Below are 18,678 nucleotides of genomic sequence, written 5' to 3'. Positions count from 1 at the left end.
AGTTAGTTATATTGTAGCCCTTAGTATTCAATTTTTTTCAATTGACTTATTTTAATTACATTTATGAAAGTGAAAATTAAGAAGTTCCTACAATTACTGGTTCAGTGTTACATTTACATTTCTCTTTCTGTTGTACAATTAATTTAATTTGGTTGAACTCTGATTATGTAGTCAACTGAATTTTCCTCAAATACTGCATATACTAAAGGTGTTTGTAAAAGTTGCATAGGATGAGATTTTCTTAAAGAAGAAAAATATCTCTAAGTAGTGAGGAAAAAAGAACATTCCTTATATAGGTATTCTTGTATTTCACTGTTTTGTAACAGGAGAAACTACATCTAAGAAAGTTGTAATATTTTCTAACAACCTGTTTAGGTGTAAAATTTTCATTGATTAACCATAGATTTTTATTTTTTTAATGCATGGTCTTTCCTGTTTAGTAGACTTCCGTTTATTCGACAGCATGGTGATAATAGTTGGTTTAAAAAATGTAGTTTGTCAAAAAAGCAGATATGCTGGGAAAGCAGCTAGACTTAATTTTAACTTGATAAGTTTTTACTTTTTTGAAACAGGAGATCAGCAAAATCTCGAAGCAGAAGTCCATATTCATCAAGGCACTCAAGGTCTCGTAGCAGACACAGATTGTCCAGATCCAGAAGTCGTCATTCAAGTATTTCTCCTAGTACATTGACTCTGAAGAGTAGCCTGGCTGCTGAGCTGAACAAAAACAAAAAAGCAAGAGCTGCTGAGGCAGCCAAAGCCAGTGCCAAAGCTTCCAATACTTCAACACCTACTAAGGGAAGCGCTGACACTGCTGTAAGTGCACCTCAAGTGAACAACGTAAAGGATCTGAAGAAGATCAAAACTGAACACACGCCTTCTCCTACCAGCAGCGCGAGTCTGAAAAACGACAAGGCAAAAGCAAAGGTCTCGCTTCCTGAAACAAAAGGGGAAAATAATTTAATTGCAGACAAAGTTACTAAACAGAAGCCTGCAGCAGTAAAAGAGAATAAATTAACTGTTGTAAAACAGCCACTGGTCACTGTAAGAGAGAAAAGCAAGCAGAGTGCACCAAGTGTAGTAGCCAAGGAAAAGGATCGAATCGTTGCACTACCAACCTCCACGCTACCACCCTTGCCTTTGCCTCCCACGCTGCCTGAAGACAAAGAAACTGATAGGTAAGTTGTGACAGAGATTTGCTTTTGGGGTTATCTGTTCCTTTTTATTATTGTTGTTATTATTATCTGTTCTTTTATTGTTGGTGATATTGTTGTTATTATTGCCTTCGCAAAATAAATACAAACCTATTTGCTAGATCAGGCTGACGCATTATGTACTTTGCTTCTGCTCTTCAGTTGTTTAACTGTGTTCAGAGGTGTGGTTATTAGTTAGGAATTTGGTCTTAAAAATAACTTAATCACAGAGTCACAGAATATGCTAAGTAAAGGGACCCACAAGGATCGTTGAGTCCAACTCCTGGCCCTGCACAGGACCATCTCCAAGAGTCACACCATGTGCCTTAGAGTATCATCCAAACACTTCTTAAACTCTGTCAGGCTTGATGCTGTGACCACTTCTCTGGGGAGCCTGTTACAGTACCCAATCGCTCTCTGGGTGAAGAACCTCTTTCTAATATCCAACCTAAACCTCCCCTGACACAACTTCAGGCCATTCCCTTTGGTCCTGTCACTGGTGACCACAGAGAAGAGATCAGTGCCTGCCCCTTCTCTTCCCCTCACAAGGAAGTTGTAGACTGCAATGAACTGGTTCTTGAAAAGAGAAGGATTTTGTGTTGGAGGAATCTTTCAATAAAAAGTGTACTGAAGAGGTGACTTAAAATTGCTGGTACATAATAGCTTTGGGACTAATGCAAGGATGCATTCAAGGATTCAAGATTTTAAGTTTTGTGTGAACATAAACTTCTGGGGAAAAGTTGAATTCAGCAGCAATATGTGAAAATTCTTTATTTAGCTGGAGTTTGAGGTAAACATTTCTTTTTCCTTTGAAAGGCAATTGTTTTATAGTTGTGCATTATTTTAGTGTAATTTATCTCAAAGTTCAGTAGTATTATAATAGAGTATGTATAATGGTAGTGAGGTTCATGGCTTATCATTTTTGTTAACTTTTGAAGTGTAAAAAATGGTCTGTAGTGAAGAAATTAATTTCTGTCTTCCAAGTGTCATCTGAGTTTTGACTGTGTTAAGTCTGTTCCTAGTCCAAAGAATATGTGCTGTGATTTGTACTGGAAAATTATGCTGTTAGGCTGTAGGTTACTATTTTTCTTTCGGTTTGGTGATGAGAAAAGTTGCTTTTGGTTTTACTCATGGTGTTACATGCCTCTCACATGTTTGCAAGAAATCACTTTCTCACAAGTAAACCAAACATTTTTAGCTAGAGCTGTAAATGTTTCTCTTGTGTTTGCTAGTAATTTAATGCTGTATTACACATTAAGGTGCATAGGAGACCTTGGGAAATAAATGCAACCTAACAGTATTGGATAGATACATTCCTCTTTTACTACTAAAACCAGTCTTGTTTCTTGCCCTTCAGCACTGTAGCAAATTGAATACCTGTGTGGCAAATGTACGATTGCATTTAAATGTGTGTCAAAGCCATCCTGTCTAGGTAAATGAGATTCCTGACACTGCGAGCAAGATTCACTGCTTTAACTAGAACCGAGGCTAACTAGTTTAACTAAATATAACAGGCATTGCAGTATTAATTGCAATAATATGAAATGAGATTTCATATTGAAGCCGGCTAATTGTTTCTGATTATTATTTTTTTATGTAATGCCTGTTTAAGTTTAGCTAAACTGTACAGAGGAGTTAAGCTACAATTAAGTTGTGGTTCTTTCAGCACTGGGCTCATTCTTTCAAAAAAGAAACCCTAATACTTGCAAACAGCTATATTAAAAAGATTAATGACAAGTAATAAAATATCTTTTATGCTTTGCTTAGTTTTGCCTATAGGGTGTTATAAACTTCAGATCAGAATAGTTGTGATTATAAGTCATGATAAAGCTGAAGCCATCGAAGGAAAAAGATCAATTTTTTTAAAGGTGGAGGAGGACAAAGGTATTTACCTTGGGCTCATAGTTACTGTGGGGAGATTGTGCCAACAAAGAAAGCTTGATGCTGTTGCACTGTGTAAGTTAGCTGAAAGGGAAAATTGCCCTGGTTGTCAATGATGTGTGATTTAACAGACCTGAAAAAAAAGACTGCTCTTGGCTGCCTCTGTTTTCATGTGCCACTTTTAAAATCTGCTTCAGAACCTTTCATATGTTGTAATTTCACTCATATTGAAAATTTGGGGGCAAAATTGTGAGAGAAATACAAATATATGAACTTCAAAAATAAGAGGTTTTCATTACCAGGATAACTGCATGCAGTGTGCTAACATGGTTTATTCTTTATAGTATGTTAACCATTTGTGGTAAAGGCAGTATATGCTTCCTTCTGATGCTTCTTTAAAATTGGGTAATGGCAGCTTGAGAAGTGGCAAAAGACATTAAAGTGTTCTGTTTTCATGGGGAAGCACAGAGACATGCAAAACACTGGAATGCTTTATTTGACTGTATAAAAATTGCTAATTGCAATTTAATTAAGAAAATATATATGCATTCTCCATGATGGGAGTTGGCAATATCCTTCCATTTACAGAATTTCTACTTTATCTATGAAACTAAGCAGGTAGGAAGTTGCAAATAAACCTTTGCAGAGGAGGATGCTGACATTAGAATAGTGTGATTTGGCAAATGCAGCTGTACTGGGAAATGTCCCCTCAAAGCATGATTCAGTTTTCTTGATATGGCGACAGAGTTTGAAATAATATGAGAGAGTCCTCTGGGGAGAAACAATTATGTAATTATATGAAGTTTAGAGGTGATCCTGGCTTTAAAATTGCTGGATATGCAGTAGTTGCGCGAATCTAGCTAAAGGAAGTTCTGGTAAAATGGAACCACATGCTTAAAAAAATCCTACAGCAAGTATGATGTTTTCAGACTTTCTCCATTAGAATGGGAAGAGCATCTCTCTAAGATCATTGTATTTAGTAATTCCTGAAGGAATACATTGCTGTACACGTGTTTGGGGATTTTTCTCAAGACAGAGATTGACAATATCTGCTGTCTAATTAGGGTTGATTAAAAATTGGTCAAATATCAGTAATGGCATAAAAACATCTAGTAATTTTTTTTCATCTGATTTTTTTTTCCACTTGATTTACATGCTCATCACTACAAACATGTTAAATCTGGAGTGTTTCAGCAGATGTATGAGGTTAGAATCTCTAAATGAGGTGGTGCGGACAGCCTGGTAATGCCCTGCAGTGTTACTCTAACCACAAAGCTCATTATCTGTGAAGACCAACTTCATAGAGAACTGGATTAGGATGGTCTTCTCTTTTATATAAGTCAGTCAGAGTACAGATTTTACCACTACACTTGATGTCTGGCAGCACCTGGGCTCTAAATATTCTTAATAGTCTAAGCCATAAGCTTGGAAAGAAGCTTGTGTGGCAGAAGTCTGGCCTAGTAAGGCTTCCTGTGTCATCTGACCTCAGCTTTCACCAGAAAGATCTGATTTTACACTTCTGTAGAACTGTGGTAGTTACTGGTGCATCTTCCAGAGAGCTATTTGTGAGTCTTTTATTGTCCAAGTCCTGCAAATTCTATGAGCAGAGATTTCAAATGTTGGTGCATTCATAGTCTGGAATGTATTTTTTAAAAGAATTATTCTAATATGTTTTCCTTTATGTATGTTAATATTCTGCTGTTGTCAACTTACTAGCAAAATTGTGGGGTTTTTTTAATAGTTTGCGAGAGAATATTTCAGTGAAGTCAGTTAAAGAAACAGAGAAGAAACTTCGCCATCTGCTCGCAGACTTGCCGCTTCCACCTGAGTTGCCTGGAGGAGCTGAGGTACCCAAAAGTCCTGAAGAAAAGAAACCAGCAGTTCAGTTACACAGCAAGAGAAGACCAAAGTATGCTTATTAGACTTTTTAAGCCTATCAAGCAAGTAGAAATGATAATAGTTTCTTTAAAATATATTCTTGTCAGTAGAATTCTGCTTTTTAATGACCTGTTTTAATATTAGAGAGGCTTGACTCAAACTGCATGGTTATTGTCACTTAATGGTAGTAAGACAGTTAACTAGTAGCATTTCAAATAGTTAGCATTGAGGATTCTTCAAAATTAAGACAACCTTTAGATATATTGGCTTTCTTAGAAATATTTGTTGCTTTCTAGAATATGTGGACCACGACATGGTGAAACGAAAGAAAAAGAAATAGACTGGGGAAAGCGCTGTGTGGATAAATTTGATATCATTGGTATTATTGGTGAAGGCACTTATGGCCAAGTTTACAAAGCCAGGGATAAAGATACAGGTAAGTTCAAAAAAGTAAATGTAATCCTGTAATTTTAAGTGAATGGGATGGTTTTGTTTTAGTTTTCATTTTATATTGAGTAAAATTTGTGGTATTCTGCCCTCTAATGTTCGGAAAGTTTTTAGTTGTTGATGTGTTTGTTCAGTTTTAAATCTAGCATTTGTCTAAATAAGAAATCATTTGCTGCATTGGAAAATCATTTATTTGTAAAGCTGAGGCTGAAGGCAAACTGAGTAGTCTTAAATTCTAATTCTTATTTCTTGAGTTTCGATGCTCTGTACAGAATTGAACTAGTGGAGAAGAGAGATTAAATATTCTGAGGAAACTAAATGGCACCCTAGACAGGTTGGCAAACAGTAATCAAATTTGTAAAGAGATGTGAGAGTGAAAGAAGCCATGCAGGAGATTTGGTCATTGTTGTCCTTTGTACTCCAGGTAGTCACTAGCTGACAGTAGGAAGAGAATCTGCTTCTATGCAACAGAGTGTTTCTCTTGCAGTATAACTGACTTCACAACAGTGTCATTATTTTTAAATTTCCTGTTAAACTCTTGCTGAAATGAGCAATCAGTCACCACTATGATCCACAAGAATATTGTCACTACTTCTGAATAGATATTGCATCCAAATTCTTCATATATGCTGTATGTTGCTGGATCATTTTTTGTTCAATTAGTATTTCTTTCTGTTGCTGCTTGCCCTTCTGGCTTATTTGCACATACTTTGAATGCTGGATTATTTTCTACTTCAGCAGTAGCTGAATCACATAGGACCACACACCAGCCTCAGTTCCTTCTCCAGAAGAATAAGCAGTGTAATTATAATTCCTTCTTCATTCTTTACCTATGCTTGTCTCAGTTTGCAAATTTAAGAACTAAAGTTGAACGGTCACAGATTTTTACCTTGAGAACCATTGCAAATCATTGTTAGGATCTTCTTCCTGCTCTCCTGAGATTCTATTTGGACATTTAACTTTTTAATCCTACCATAACCATATTGCCTCTTGGGCAAACTTCAGGTTATTTGTGTGTGGCATTCATTTCTTAACTTCCAGTAGAAGTTGTTGCTCTCTGCATTTAATGGGTCCATGCAGATACAACAAACTTTCCATTAGCTTTGTGCGAAGAGTGGCGTTAAGGCAAGTAGATGTTGTGTCATGCTGGAATGTGATCTATTCTGAATGTGTCATATAAATTGCTGTAGGATAAGTACTTGTTGGAGCTAACAAAGATACCTGTGCTGTCAATAAAATTCCAAGAACAAAATGATTGAGCTAGCATGTAGTCTTTAGATATCCCCCATCATGAGTAGATCATGCTCCTGCCATTTGCAGAATATAGTTTCATCCAGCCCACCTTGCAGTAAAATAATAAGGGAAATTTTTCCTCACAGTAAATATGGCAGTGACACTTCTGCTTGTAGAAAGTATACTGATGAATTTAGTCATCTGCCTCATATCTTGAACTGTGTAGTATTTTTGGCTAGATACATGCATTCTGACCTGTGGAGATGTAGTATTAAGGTACCCAGAGCAGTCACAGCCCTCTGTCTCTGAAGCTGCTGCTGATAATCACTCTTTCTTTATTGGTAGGTATGGTGTGGAATATTGGGACAGGCGAGTGAGGTATGCAGGAGGAAGAAGATAGGCCTTACAGTGGGTACCTGAAAACAGTCATTGGTAGTTTTGCTTCACCGTGTGATGCTGATTTCTGTTCAGCGTAATGTTTGGTGCAAGCATCAGAATGTTGACTATGAGGTCCATTCAAAAATAGTAATGAATGGGAAGGATTTTACAAACAAACCTAATACTAAAATCCTGTAGTTTGATTGCTGATCTTAATGTTTTTTATTTAAATTTTCTTGTAGGGGAAATGGTGGCACTAAAGAAAGTACGCCTGGATAATGAAAAGGAAGGGTTTCCAATTACAGCTATTCGAGAGATTAAGATTCTTCGACAGCTTAATCACCAAAGCATTATCAATATGAAGGAAATAGTGACAGATAAGGAAGATGCTTTGGACTTCAAGAAGGACAAAGGTATGTAAACTAGCAGAGGGCTAGCTCTTTCTGGTCCTGTTCTTAGTATTATAGTCTGATATGCTGGATTTGAAGTTCAACTTCACTAAAAGGTATGTTTCCAAATTGTGATGCTTGACAAGGGATTTTAATTTTGATTTAAATACAAATAGAAGTCGTTTATTGAACTCACCTATGCCTTTTGCTCATAGAAACATTTTCTGCAAATATTTTGTGGTATAAAAAATGTATTACATGATTCTGGTTTTGCTGGAGAGGAACAGATAGATGTTTGTCTCCTTGACACCCATGGATTAGGGAGGCCAGCAATAATAGGAAGCTCTTAATTGTGAGCTTTTTTGGCCTTTTAATTTTTTGTAGCATTTTTTCATATTATTTAGATATGAATACTCAATGCTGAAGAGATGTTTTTTGTTCTAGGCCTTGTTTTTGTTTGAATTGTGCTTCAATTATTTTTTTTCATGTTTGGGCATGTGTCTTCAGAGTTAGAAGAAGAATAAATTGAAAGAATGAAATGTGAGCCTTGTATGGTGGTAGTGTTTTTCCCCAAATAGAAGGCATGCAGACTTCTACTATTTTGGTTCCTTCAGTTTTAAGTCTGTCTTGTTGCTGCAACCTCCTTAACTTAGAGAATCAAGCAAACAATTAAAATCATGCAGTGTTGTTGCTTGGTGCTTTTTTTTTCAGTTGGTCATTTTGCCACTGGAGGCTGTTGCCTCTCCAGTCCAAGTGTTATAAACATTTCCGGGGTATTTTAGTGTCCTGAGGGCAATTTGTTACCTAGTTTGGCTGAGGAGGGTGTTTGTAATGTGGTACCTGTGCTTGCTTTCCTTCTCTCTGGCCCTGAGTTTCTACACAGCAAGCCCAAGTGCAGATAGAAGATTCTGTATATGCTGCATAGCCAGCAGAAACACCAGTGCTGTTGTGATGAGTAACAAGGTGGATGTCAAAATTAAGCAGGAATTAGTTTGGATTTTTTTCCTAGTGTCTTTACGGAATATAATACCCTGAAGGGTATACAGCACTAACATGCTTTTTTTGTTGTGTTTAAAAGTAGTGAGCATCTATCACGAGAATTCTTCTAGAATTGTGAGGGTTCAGTGGTCAGCACTCACACTAAATACTGACAGTGTGCAACAGCCAGTTTAGGCTTCGTATGTGAGTCTTGTACTAAGTTTTAATTAGGTCTAACCTACTTGGCTAATGAGACCACACTGAGCCTTGACTTAATACTTAATGACTCATTAATTAATTTTCTCCCTTTCTGTTTGGTGCCATGTTTAGAATTGAATTGTAAATTTTTTTACTGTACTTCCAACTGTGTGTCTCATTAATTTCAAATATGGAGTTTTTCGTCCAAGTCTATATTTTTGATATTAATTTCAATTTAATTTCTCATTCTTATTTAACAACCTATTAAAACAATTACGTTTTCTGAAAATTTGCAAAGGCAGGGGCTTCTCTAGAGATGCTAGAATAGAGTTTATTTCTGACGGTTGATTAAGTCCTGATAGTTTCTTGAAAGCATTAGCAGGATAATGAGACTGCTGTTTCAACTTGTCTGTGAAAAGATGGAAGTTGTGGGGTTTTTTTCAGGCACTGTGTTCTCTATTTCTCTAATGAGTAGTTCATTGTGAGATGGGGATCTATAGCTGAGTTGTGGCCAAATTGTAGTCTGTGCAGGGAGCCCATGCAAGTGGGAGGAAGTTTGGTCATTTTCACAGTAAAGTGTTGCAAATGTAAAAGCAGGCTACTCAGCAAGGACCATTAGAAAAGTGGTAGTGATATTTTACACAGGCAGAGCTTACAGTAGAAGCAAAGTGTTTTGCCCATCTGATGAATATGCTTGTGCTTAATATCTGTTATACCTTTATCTTAGTTTTGAAATATAAGCTGGAAAACCCTGCTGATGTCCCATTTGTGAGAGTAGGGAATGAGAACATGTTTGCTAACACTTTTCTCTAGTTAGTATGAGTAAAGTTAATATTGTGTCTAAGGCTGTCTGTCATACACTGACATATTACTCATCTGCTTATTCACTTCAGGCAGTGTGGGGTTTTTTGTTTGGATCTCTGTAGTTTAAAATGCAGCAAATTTAGTTTTCAGACAGTAATGTAAGTGTTGGGCCCACTTTGTACGGTACTTGATTTAAGGATGGTTTTTCAGATAGTAACATTGGACTGCAAGCCATGGCTTTGTCTTGATACTTTGAGCTGTGTTACATGTTTTTCAGTGACATACTCAAAAGTATGGAAGAGAGAGGATTACCTGTCTCCCATGTAGAAGTGAATATCTGTCTCTGTCTCATTATTTTCAACAGCATTTTACTTTCAGAGAAAATGGAGGAAAGTATATCTGTCTTTTGTCCTAGCCAGGTCGGGTATAAATTTAAAGACAAGAACGGCTTTGATAGATAGTATTGGTTTTATTCTTTCTAGACCAACTGTTAGAAAAGGAAGTGTAGCACATTGGAGCAGCATGTTACAAATGTTCTAAGTGTATTTCCATCACTGGAAATACAGCACCTCAGGCAGCACAGTTGTTTATCTAGGTTGGGCACATCCACAGCTGAGTGGATAGTACATGGGTCTGTATACTGCAGATCAGTAGTTTTTGACTTTGCAGTCTTCAACATGCAAGAGATAGGCTTGATGATAAAGCTGGAGCACAGCATAACCAGTTGTTACATTACTGATTGGTAATGTAACATATTGATCCTGAGGCATAATCCTGACAAATAAAATGTGTGTGTTGGATGTGGTGACAAAGAGTATCCATTTTATGTATTTCTTGTGTGGGCTTTTCTCCTGTTCCTGTCATTCAGAAGGAGATAGGTGAACACACAAGCTTAGGGATGGGAACACATGACTCATAGTTTGTATTCAGTCTTGTGTGTACAGCTGACCTAACAGTATGTTCCACAGATGTGTTTTTTTTTGCTTTACTCAGAGTGATAGCATTGATGAGCTGTAGTTTGCATTCAGTATTTTCCTAAATTTCAGAACTGGTTATTTTTGTTGAATTTGCTTCCACTGAGCTAGTACTGGAGTGATTGTGGGTGTCTTCAACAATAGCAGAAACAGTCTGACACTGTTGGAACTTACAGCCAAGTTTGCTGGCACCTAAACTTTGCTTCACTTTTCCTTTTTGTTTGCTTCATGATAGTCCAAATTATTTGAAGTTCAAATTTATGAACTTCAGTTCACATCCTTTTGGAGCAGAGTTTGGAGCAGGAGGGTTGTACTTTGCAGAAACTCTTCATCTTGTCTCAGTGGTTTTCTTTGTTTTGTCTGAGAAAATCTGTATGACATTCCCTTGCAACACTAATTGAAGAAAACAGAAGTTGAAAACAAAAATCTAAGTGTATTTCCTAGATGTATTCAAATCTATACACCTCATGATTTAAGTTACTTGAGTCACTTTATTTCATATAAAGTGAATCATTGGAAAAAACGCCCTTCTTATTCTGGGCTTTTGTCAGCTCTGATTTCTTTCCTCAATGAGTCTGTCATTTATCTGATTTTGATGTCTTTTTTTTTTTCTTTGGGCACCTGAGATGGTCCTTCAGTTCCCAGTTGCCTCTTTGTCAGCTGGAAGCTGTTTGCAAGTACTCAACAGTCTAGCTATGGGATTGCCATGATCTCTTTTTACTAAACAAATGGAAAGTGCCTGACTTAGTTTTTCTTGCTGTGAATGTAAACACAGTAGGTGTGCTGACTGACATCCCTTCATCCTTCTGACTGGAATAGGCATTTTTGCTAACCTGAGGAAGGATATAAAACTTTGCATGGAGACCAGTAATAACAGATCTGGTTAACACTGCGGCTTGTTTCTTTGTTGTTGTTTTGGATTTTTTTGGGTTTGTTTTTTTGTATGTGTAAGTGTAAATTATCTGTTTAGATTTTGTGTGTTTCTGTAGATTAAATTTTGAATTGATTTGCAACACAAATTAGCAAACTTTTTAGGCATGAAGTTGATATTTATCTTGACAGTACTGTAGTACGTGAGGACACAAACTCTGTAGTACATTGTCATATGACTAGCAAGTTGCTTTCCCAGAGCTGTCAAGGAGTACTTAGTCTGAAAGCTTATGGTTTGGAAGGAGTCTGTGACAGCAATCCTGTAGTCATCAGAGAGTGCTTCTCTGTAGAGCTTCTTCTCTACTTAGCTAGCTTTGTTGGGGTTTCCTAGGAAGCTGGGTAAAACCAATCTGAGCAGAATTTCAGAAACCTGTAATGATCTACAGCTTGCCTTGCTGCTCCTGAAATAGCTGATAGATATGTCTTACCCAAATAGTTTTCATGCTATGGGCTAAGTTATCAGGAATAGTGTGATTGCTTGAGTGATGCTTCCCATTTGTGTGTGCTGTACTGGACTCTGGTCCGGAATGAGTGCAGACCTGATTGTGTGGCTTTTCAACTTGATCTATGGCAAAATGAGAAAAATCCCTGATGATTAATCAAAGATTTTTTGTTGTTGTTGTTGTTGTTTTTTTGTTTTGTTTTTTTTTGTTTGTTTCTTTGTTTGGTTTCTTGTTTCTGTGTTGTATATGATGAAACAAGGACAGTATTTAATACCAGTGCTTCTGTATGCCCTTGGCCTGTATGCCTATATCAGGACATATATGGAGCTTGGGTTGGATTTGCTTCAAGAGGAGACTGCAATTAAACTTTCCAATGGGAGAATAACAAGAATAACATTATAATTAAATAGAAACTTAATATTGGGTGAAAATATAAAGAAAGAAAAAAAAATAGTATAGCATCAATGGTTTCTTTAGTCTTCAGGTGAATAATTCAGTGGCTACGCCTATATTTGGTGTTTTGCAAATCATAAAAGAGATTAATAAAACATGAGTAGAAAGACAAGAGAAATGTCTATTTAAGGGACTTTAAAGAATTCAAATGTAAGGAACTCCAAAGAATTAATGGACAGTTTCTTCTTTGGTTTTCAAGCTCTGTTTGCTAAAATCCTGTTTAAAACTCTTACAATATAGTGTATCATGAGTACTGAAAGAGAAATGTTAAGGGAATAGAAGAATAACTATAATCCAATTGTATTTAATCAATCAAGGGGGAAAATTGTGTTGTGTAGAAGAAGCTGAGGAGGCTTTATTAGCAAAATGAAAATCTGATAAAGCCCCATTCTGAATAGTGAGTACATAACAAATGTTGAAAACCTGTGCAACAACTCAGCATTGTACATACCATGCACTGAATAAAGCAGGGATTCTGAGTTTGTTTTAAAGCATTTCTGCACTTCAAGATACAATTGTAAGCATTTATACTAGAATTAAATTAAAATTTGCATGTAATAAGGCACTTCTGGTCTCCCGGTTCCTCTGATGTGTATCTAATCAGATATTTTGAGAAATACCAAACGCCTTCCCTATGAATTACATTTGGAAAACATTTGCTTAAAAGCTGTCATCAACAGAGGCTTTTGGATCATTTTCCCCTGCTGCACCCTCCCCGCTCCCCCCCGTCTGAAGCATTTGTGTCTTTGGGAGCAAGTGCATAACTTAATGTCCTGTTTTGTTGGATCTGTGTGTTTTGATGACAATCCAAAACAAATCCAGAGCCTGTCTGTGTCACAAAAATGCAAAGTATGTTTTGTTAGGTTTTTTGGGCCTCCAGGAAAGAATTACAGATCATTGGTGCCACATTTTATTGCTTTACCTATTTCGTATGCATAGCTTTACACCACTTTACCCCACTCATTTTGTGTTAAGAAATTGCTACTCTTGGAGCTCCATGACTTGAAATATATGACCAAGAGGAGGCAATGTGTTGCCTTTAATCATTCTAAATTGGTATCTCACTTGATGAACCCCATCAGTCTTAACTGACAAAATGGTCAGAAAGATGAATTTTTCTAAGTGCAAACAAAAGGAGTAAGGTGAAGATTATTTCCATCCATGTGAGTCTCCTTTATTTATTGTGTACCTCCCTAAGAGATTCAGCTGCTCTCTCTTATCCCATGTTCAGAATTAGGCAGTATTACTCCTGTTCAGCTGCTCCATCAACATGTAGTGACATTAAGGTTTCCTATTATCTCAGTTGATGAAGGAAAGAAGATGAGCTGCATGGTATTAGCAAAGGAAATGGGGCACCCAAGACACACCCCCCTGTTAATACTTCCTGTGTTAACACTTGTGTATGGAAATGGACTCTAGGCGTCCTCCCACCCCATAGGTACTTACTTATTGGGAAGTGCAGGCCTTTAACATAACAACAGTAAGATGAGGAACTTTAAAGTCAAATAAATAATGCTTGGTTTTTTTGAATTGCGTGCGCCTTACTGTTAAGAGAGCTTCAGGTTTTTATGACACTGCTTTCAGAAATGGGGATGCCGGGCAAAGCTAGTGTGAAAGAAAAGGTCATTTTAAAGTGAAACTTCCAAGTTATCAAATGTCTTGCCTTAATAAAGGAGCGAACTATTGTTTTTTCCTGTTATGTTTCCCTTTTTTGAGAAATGGATATTTACGTGGCATTTGTTTTGATAGAACTAAAGTATGCTGTAAACTTGAACTCCGACTAAGTTGTAGTAAGCGTGCTTCTGCCTGTGCACTATTCACTTGTGAAGTCTTCAAGGACTGTTTCTTCTTCCTGAATAACTAACTATAGCTTCTTTTCCTATTAAAAAGGATCAGATCCCCCAATCTGATGAAAAGCAATGGAGATTTGAAATTATCAGATGGAATAACTTAACTATTCTCTTGACAGAAACTGTAGATCTCTGTCAGAAAAGGGGACTGTATTTGTCTAGGAATGATCTAACAGGAGTTTCATTTCAGTTTGCTTGATAACTTTTTTGTAGCTACAGTCACTTCCAAATATAGCTTGAGTCATACCAGTAATCAGGTTTTAATGGTTAGATTGCAAAAGTTAGACTAATTTTAATAGTTTCTCAGAGTGAATATAGAAGATTCAGCTTTAAGTTTTTCTTTTTAAATCAAATCCTAATATTGTCTAGCATGTGGGTAGGAAACAGGTAGTAATGCACAAGTGTAATGGATCTGTGAATTTCCTCTTGATCTTATATGGAAAGAACATTTAGCATTTTTACTGTTCTAGTGTATGTTTCTTAATGAGAGTTGCAGAGAATATAAATAACCGTATGTCGTCTCCCAGGTACTACTCTGCTTTATTTATGAATTGTCTCCATTGTTGTCAGCTTTCCTTCTTGCATGAGGGTACCAGTTGTGATTGCTGGTTATAAATAGCAGTGAAAAAATCCTGGGAGCTAGTGACAGAGCAGAGCATGCTTAAGGCATGGAGCCTACTTTGCATATAAATAAGAGGACTCTGTTCAGCTGTTCTCACTGAACAGGTCTGCAGTCAGTCTTTCTCCTTGTCATGTACACACATGCAGCCAGCTGCCATGACAGAATTAACTTTCCCTTGTATTCCAGAGCAAGAAGATACCAAGATTCACTGGTATTCAGTTTTTTTTGAGGTGACATCCTCTGAAGGGCATATCTAGGTTATTGTGACGCTGCAGCATTAATATCAAGTGTTTATTTCAAAGCATTTTAAAATATGTCATGGTTCATACTTCAGCAGTTGTCACTGAAGTAGAGCTAACAGCAGATTGCTATCTTGTTTGAAAAGACTAAGATTAGGAGCCTCTGTGCTTTTCCATGCTGAACTGGTGAACTGCCTTGGTGAACTCAGTTATGCAGTTAGTAACACAGCAGACTTTTGGTTATTCATGGCTCTTAGTACTTCCTTCTCTCCTTTTGGAGTGATGGGGTTTTGTTGTACCTGCTTGATTCACCTCCTCTGTACAGGGGTATTTTATTGTATTTTATGATGAGTATTTTACTTCCTCTGTATCACATACAGCAGGACAAAAGTACCTAAATTAAAAACAATGAACTCTTGAGTGTCTTATGCAGTATCCTGTGGTTTAGCTGATCTTTGCTGATCTTTATTACAAGTTAAACACTTACTGCATGAGTAATCTTTTTCCTGCTTGTTAAATAGCAGATGGACTTAGCATTCTTTCTTCCTTTTTCAGCTACTATACAAGAAAACAAGTCAGTTCATTAGAATGAGGCCGTGTGTTCTGTCAAGCTGACTTCTTGTTATTGCTCCAAGACTTTCACCAGTTTCTGAGTTGAAACTTCTTATTTAGGAGTGAGAACCTGTAATGAGTACTTGTTGGGCAGAAGGTATTTGAAGTAGTGGCTTTGAGAGGAGGTTTTTCAAAATGCAAAGATAGACGGACCCTCTTGAATGTGGTTTCTCCACTGCCACCAGTGCTCTGCAGCAACTTCACTGTCCTGTCTGTCCCAGAGTTCAGAAGGGAAAGAACGAAGTACTAAAATGTAGATTGTGCTGGGAGTGGTTGTACTGGAGATTGGTTGTTGCTGCTTCTGAAGCAGTCAGCACTTTTCCTCTTTAAGAGTACTTATATGTGTCAAAGAGCCTTGGCTTTAATAGCTTTATTTGTGGAATTACATATGCTGATGTGAGATAAGACCAGATTCTCTTGTGCTTAATGTATCTATGTGGCGACTTGAAATATGAACTCCATCTTTGCAGAGCTGTTGTTACTAATAGCTTAGTTCTGCTTTCTCATTTTGTCCTGTCTTATAGGTATTTTTAGTCTGAGAAGGGCAAACTTGTTTCTGACCCAATTACACAGAAATCTTTTTAAAAAATCAGTCACTGAATCATGACAGATGAACTAATAATGCTTGTACATATTTTGTTTCTGTATTTCTCCCCAAACTTTATATAGGGAATATTAACACAGTTTTCTTCCAATAAAATGTATGGAGGTTGAGAGCTATAGGGAGAGTACGTGTCTATCTAGATTAAAGCACCATAGGTAGCATTATATTTGTTTTCACAAACATTTCACTAGTACAATTGTTTACATGGAAAAGCAGTTTTATGAAAACATTTTACTGCACTATATTTAACTGCTGTTATTGGGCATGAGGTACAGCTATAAATACTGAAGAAAATGTGAGCAGTTGCATGAAAAATACTTCTGATTTTAAAAAGGAGGCAACAACAATGCTTTGGACTGCTGTTAAATCAGTTTTTATCTCTGTTTCTCGTACCCTTTCTCTTTCTTTTTCTAGGTGCATTTTACCTGGTATTTGAATATATGGACCATGACTTGATGGGACTGCTAGAATCTGGTTTGGTTCATTTTAATGAAAATCATATTAAATCTTTTATGAGACAGCTGATGGAGGGCTTGGCGTATTGCCACAAGAAGAACTTTTTGCACAGAGATATCAAATGTTCAAATATTCTTCTAAATAATAGGTATGGATATTACTTAAAAGTCTATAACAAAAATTGTCTGTTAACATCTTTAAGTCCTTCTTTTAATCTTCAGAGTTCACCTGCTTTGAGTCATTGGCAAAACTTATTTTTTAGATTTCCTAGTTTCTTCCAAGTCAATTGCAAAATACTAATACGGTAATGTTCCTGCTTTAACACTGGGTCCTGCAACTATGTGTTAAATTTATATGTGTTAAAATAGCAGGATTGAAACTTGAGTCTTTTAAATCAGAGTATTGGGGGAAAATTATCTGAGTTCAAATATATTAAAATAGAATTGTAAGACAGAAGCATTTGATATGTATTCTTTTTGCCATCTCGTTTCAAGATGGAAATGTGGCTGGTTCTTTGTGACATAATTCTGAGGTCCTCATCTTCATCAGTCAGGATAATGCTTTAAAAAGTATTCAGTTAGGCGTGTTCAAATGTACCTTGGGTTTACAATTGTAACTACAATCAAATGGGGAGAAGGATTTGTTTCTTACTACTTTAACACCTTGTAATTACAAATCTTATTACTAACCTTGCTGCTTTTGGTGTGCAGCAGCAGCAAATAAAAGGCCGGTGTGAAGGTAGTGGACAACTTTTTTACAAACTGTTGTACATCAAACCCTGCAGTACTAAATCCAGGAAGCAACTATAAGACCAAGGTTTATAACAGCAAAAAAGAGTGTCGTTACAGAGCAGGTAGTCAGTCAGCTTCTGGGATTTGTTGTCACAGGAGGTTTTCTGGGTAGTGTCAGGAGTTTCAAAAAGATGAGACACATTCAAGGGATAGGATCATTAGGACCTGGTAATAAGAATGGACAGGGACCTGTTTTACCATCCTTAGCACAATGATTGTGGGTGGTGGTTAAGTAAAAAGAAGATGAGCCCTAAAGGGAGTGGGTTCATGTGTTCTCCCTAAAAATATACTGCTGCTGTTGGAGATGAAATACTGGGCAAAATGGATCTCTTTTGGTAGGACCCTAGTTTTTTCCCAGCTTTCTCCAAATTAAATTTTCCATTTTCCCCTCCTTTTTCCCATAGAGCAGACTAATATTAGATTATTTTCAACTCTGGATTTTAGCAGTCTTGCCAGATTATGATACAGACTTTTGAACAGATGTACGTGTTCCTCCCCATCACTCATTGTGCCTGTACACCTAATCTTATTGCCTGCTAATCTCCAGGGTTTGTGCACCTTTGGGAACTCAGAAGCTGAGGTGTAACCTGACAGTGGAGAAGAGTGAATTATGTTAGAGGAGGAGCTTGGTATTGTACTGTGCTCCCTCCAGTCCAGGATACAGAGTTTTGGGGTTTTTTCCCCTGAGGATATTTTCTGAGCATCTTTAGATTTTTCCACTGGTAGAAACAAAATTCAATAGTTGATCTGAATAATTTTAAGCCAGTGTTTCTAAAATTGCATTACTAGTTACAACCTGAAGCCAAACACGTGGATTATGTATTTTTTAGATATGCAACTTCAACAAATTTTTGAGCAAAGACATTCATCTTCCACAAATAGCTTCTCTGAGGAATAAGCATATATATTTGAGGGGAACATTTCTTTGTTTATGGGGGTCCTTCAAGTGTTACAGCAAATCTGAGTATACATCTGAGGAAAAAGGTGGATGGAAACTGTAATGTATATTTTATTATCCCAAAATTGTCATTCTTATGCACGTCAGCAAGTCTTGCCCTAATTTGATAAAATAATATGTATTTGGAAGTAATGGGAATTATAAAAACTCATCAGTATTGAAAAGCAAACTCAAGTATAACAGTCCAACATTCATTTAGAATGTATTAGAGAAGCTCGCAGATAGCTTTCTGTTTAAATCACCCAGACTTTGCAGGGGGGTTCTGGTCATTGAGCAGTGCCTTTTAGCTGTGGGAACTGCCAGGCAAGAGCTCTGTATCTTCTACCCTTCCCCTCGTATATGGGAAAACTCAGGAATGGGTTAGGGG

At 36.9% G+C, this 18,678-nt stretch overlaps 1 protein-coding gene across 6 annotated transcripts in view; it reads left to right on the top strand.

The window, feature by feature from the left end:
- The window catches only part of CDK13 (cyclin dependent kinase 13), a 47,332-nt gene that overhangs the window by 10,925 nt on the left and 17,729 nt on the right, over positions 1–18,678 (top strand). For all 6 annotated transcript variants that reach the window (XM_051798697.1, XM_051798696.1, XM_051798692.1 and 3 more), the window contains exons 2-6: positions 573–1,178; positions 4,816–4,983; positions 5,249–5,388; positions 7,253–7,423; positions 16,521–16,710. In XM_051798697.1, the coding sequence (XP_051654657.1) occupies positions 573–1,178; positions 4,816–4,983; positions 5,249–5,388; positions 7,253–7,423; positions 16,521–16,710 (1,275 nt within the window). The remainder of the gene's footprint in view (positions 1–572; positions 1,179–4,815; positions 4,984–5,248; positions 5,389–7,252; positions 7,424–16,520; positions 16,711–18,678) is intronic.

Source organism: Manacus candei, unplaced genomic scaffold, assembly GCF_025592945.1.
Source record: "Manacus candei isolate 608988 ecotype Guabito, Panama unplaced genomic scaffold, ASM2559294v1 h1tg000049l, whole genome shotgun sequence".
NCBI lineage: Eukaryota > Metazoa > Chordata > Aves > Passeriformes > Pipridae > Manacus > Manacus candei.
Note: the sequence above shows the minus strand (reverse complement) of the source record. Positions and strands in the feature narration are given on the sequence as shown.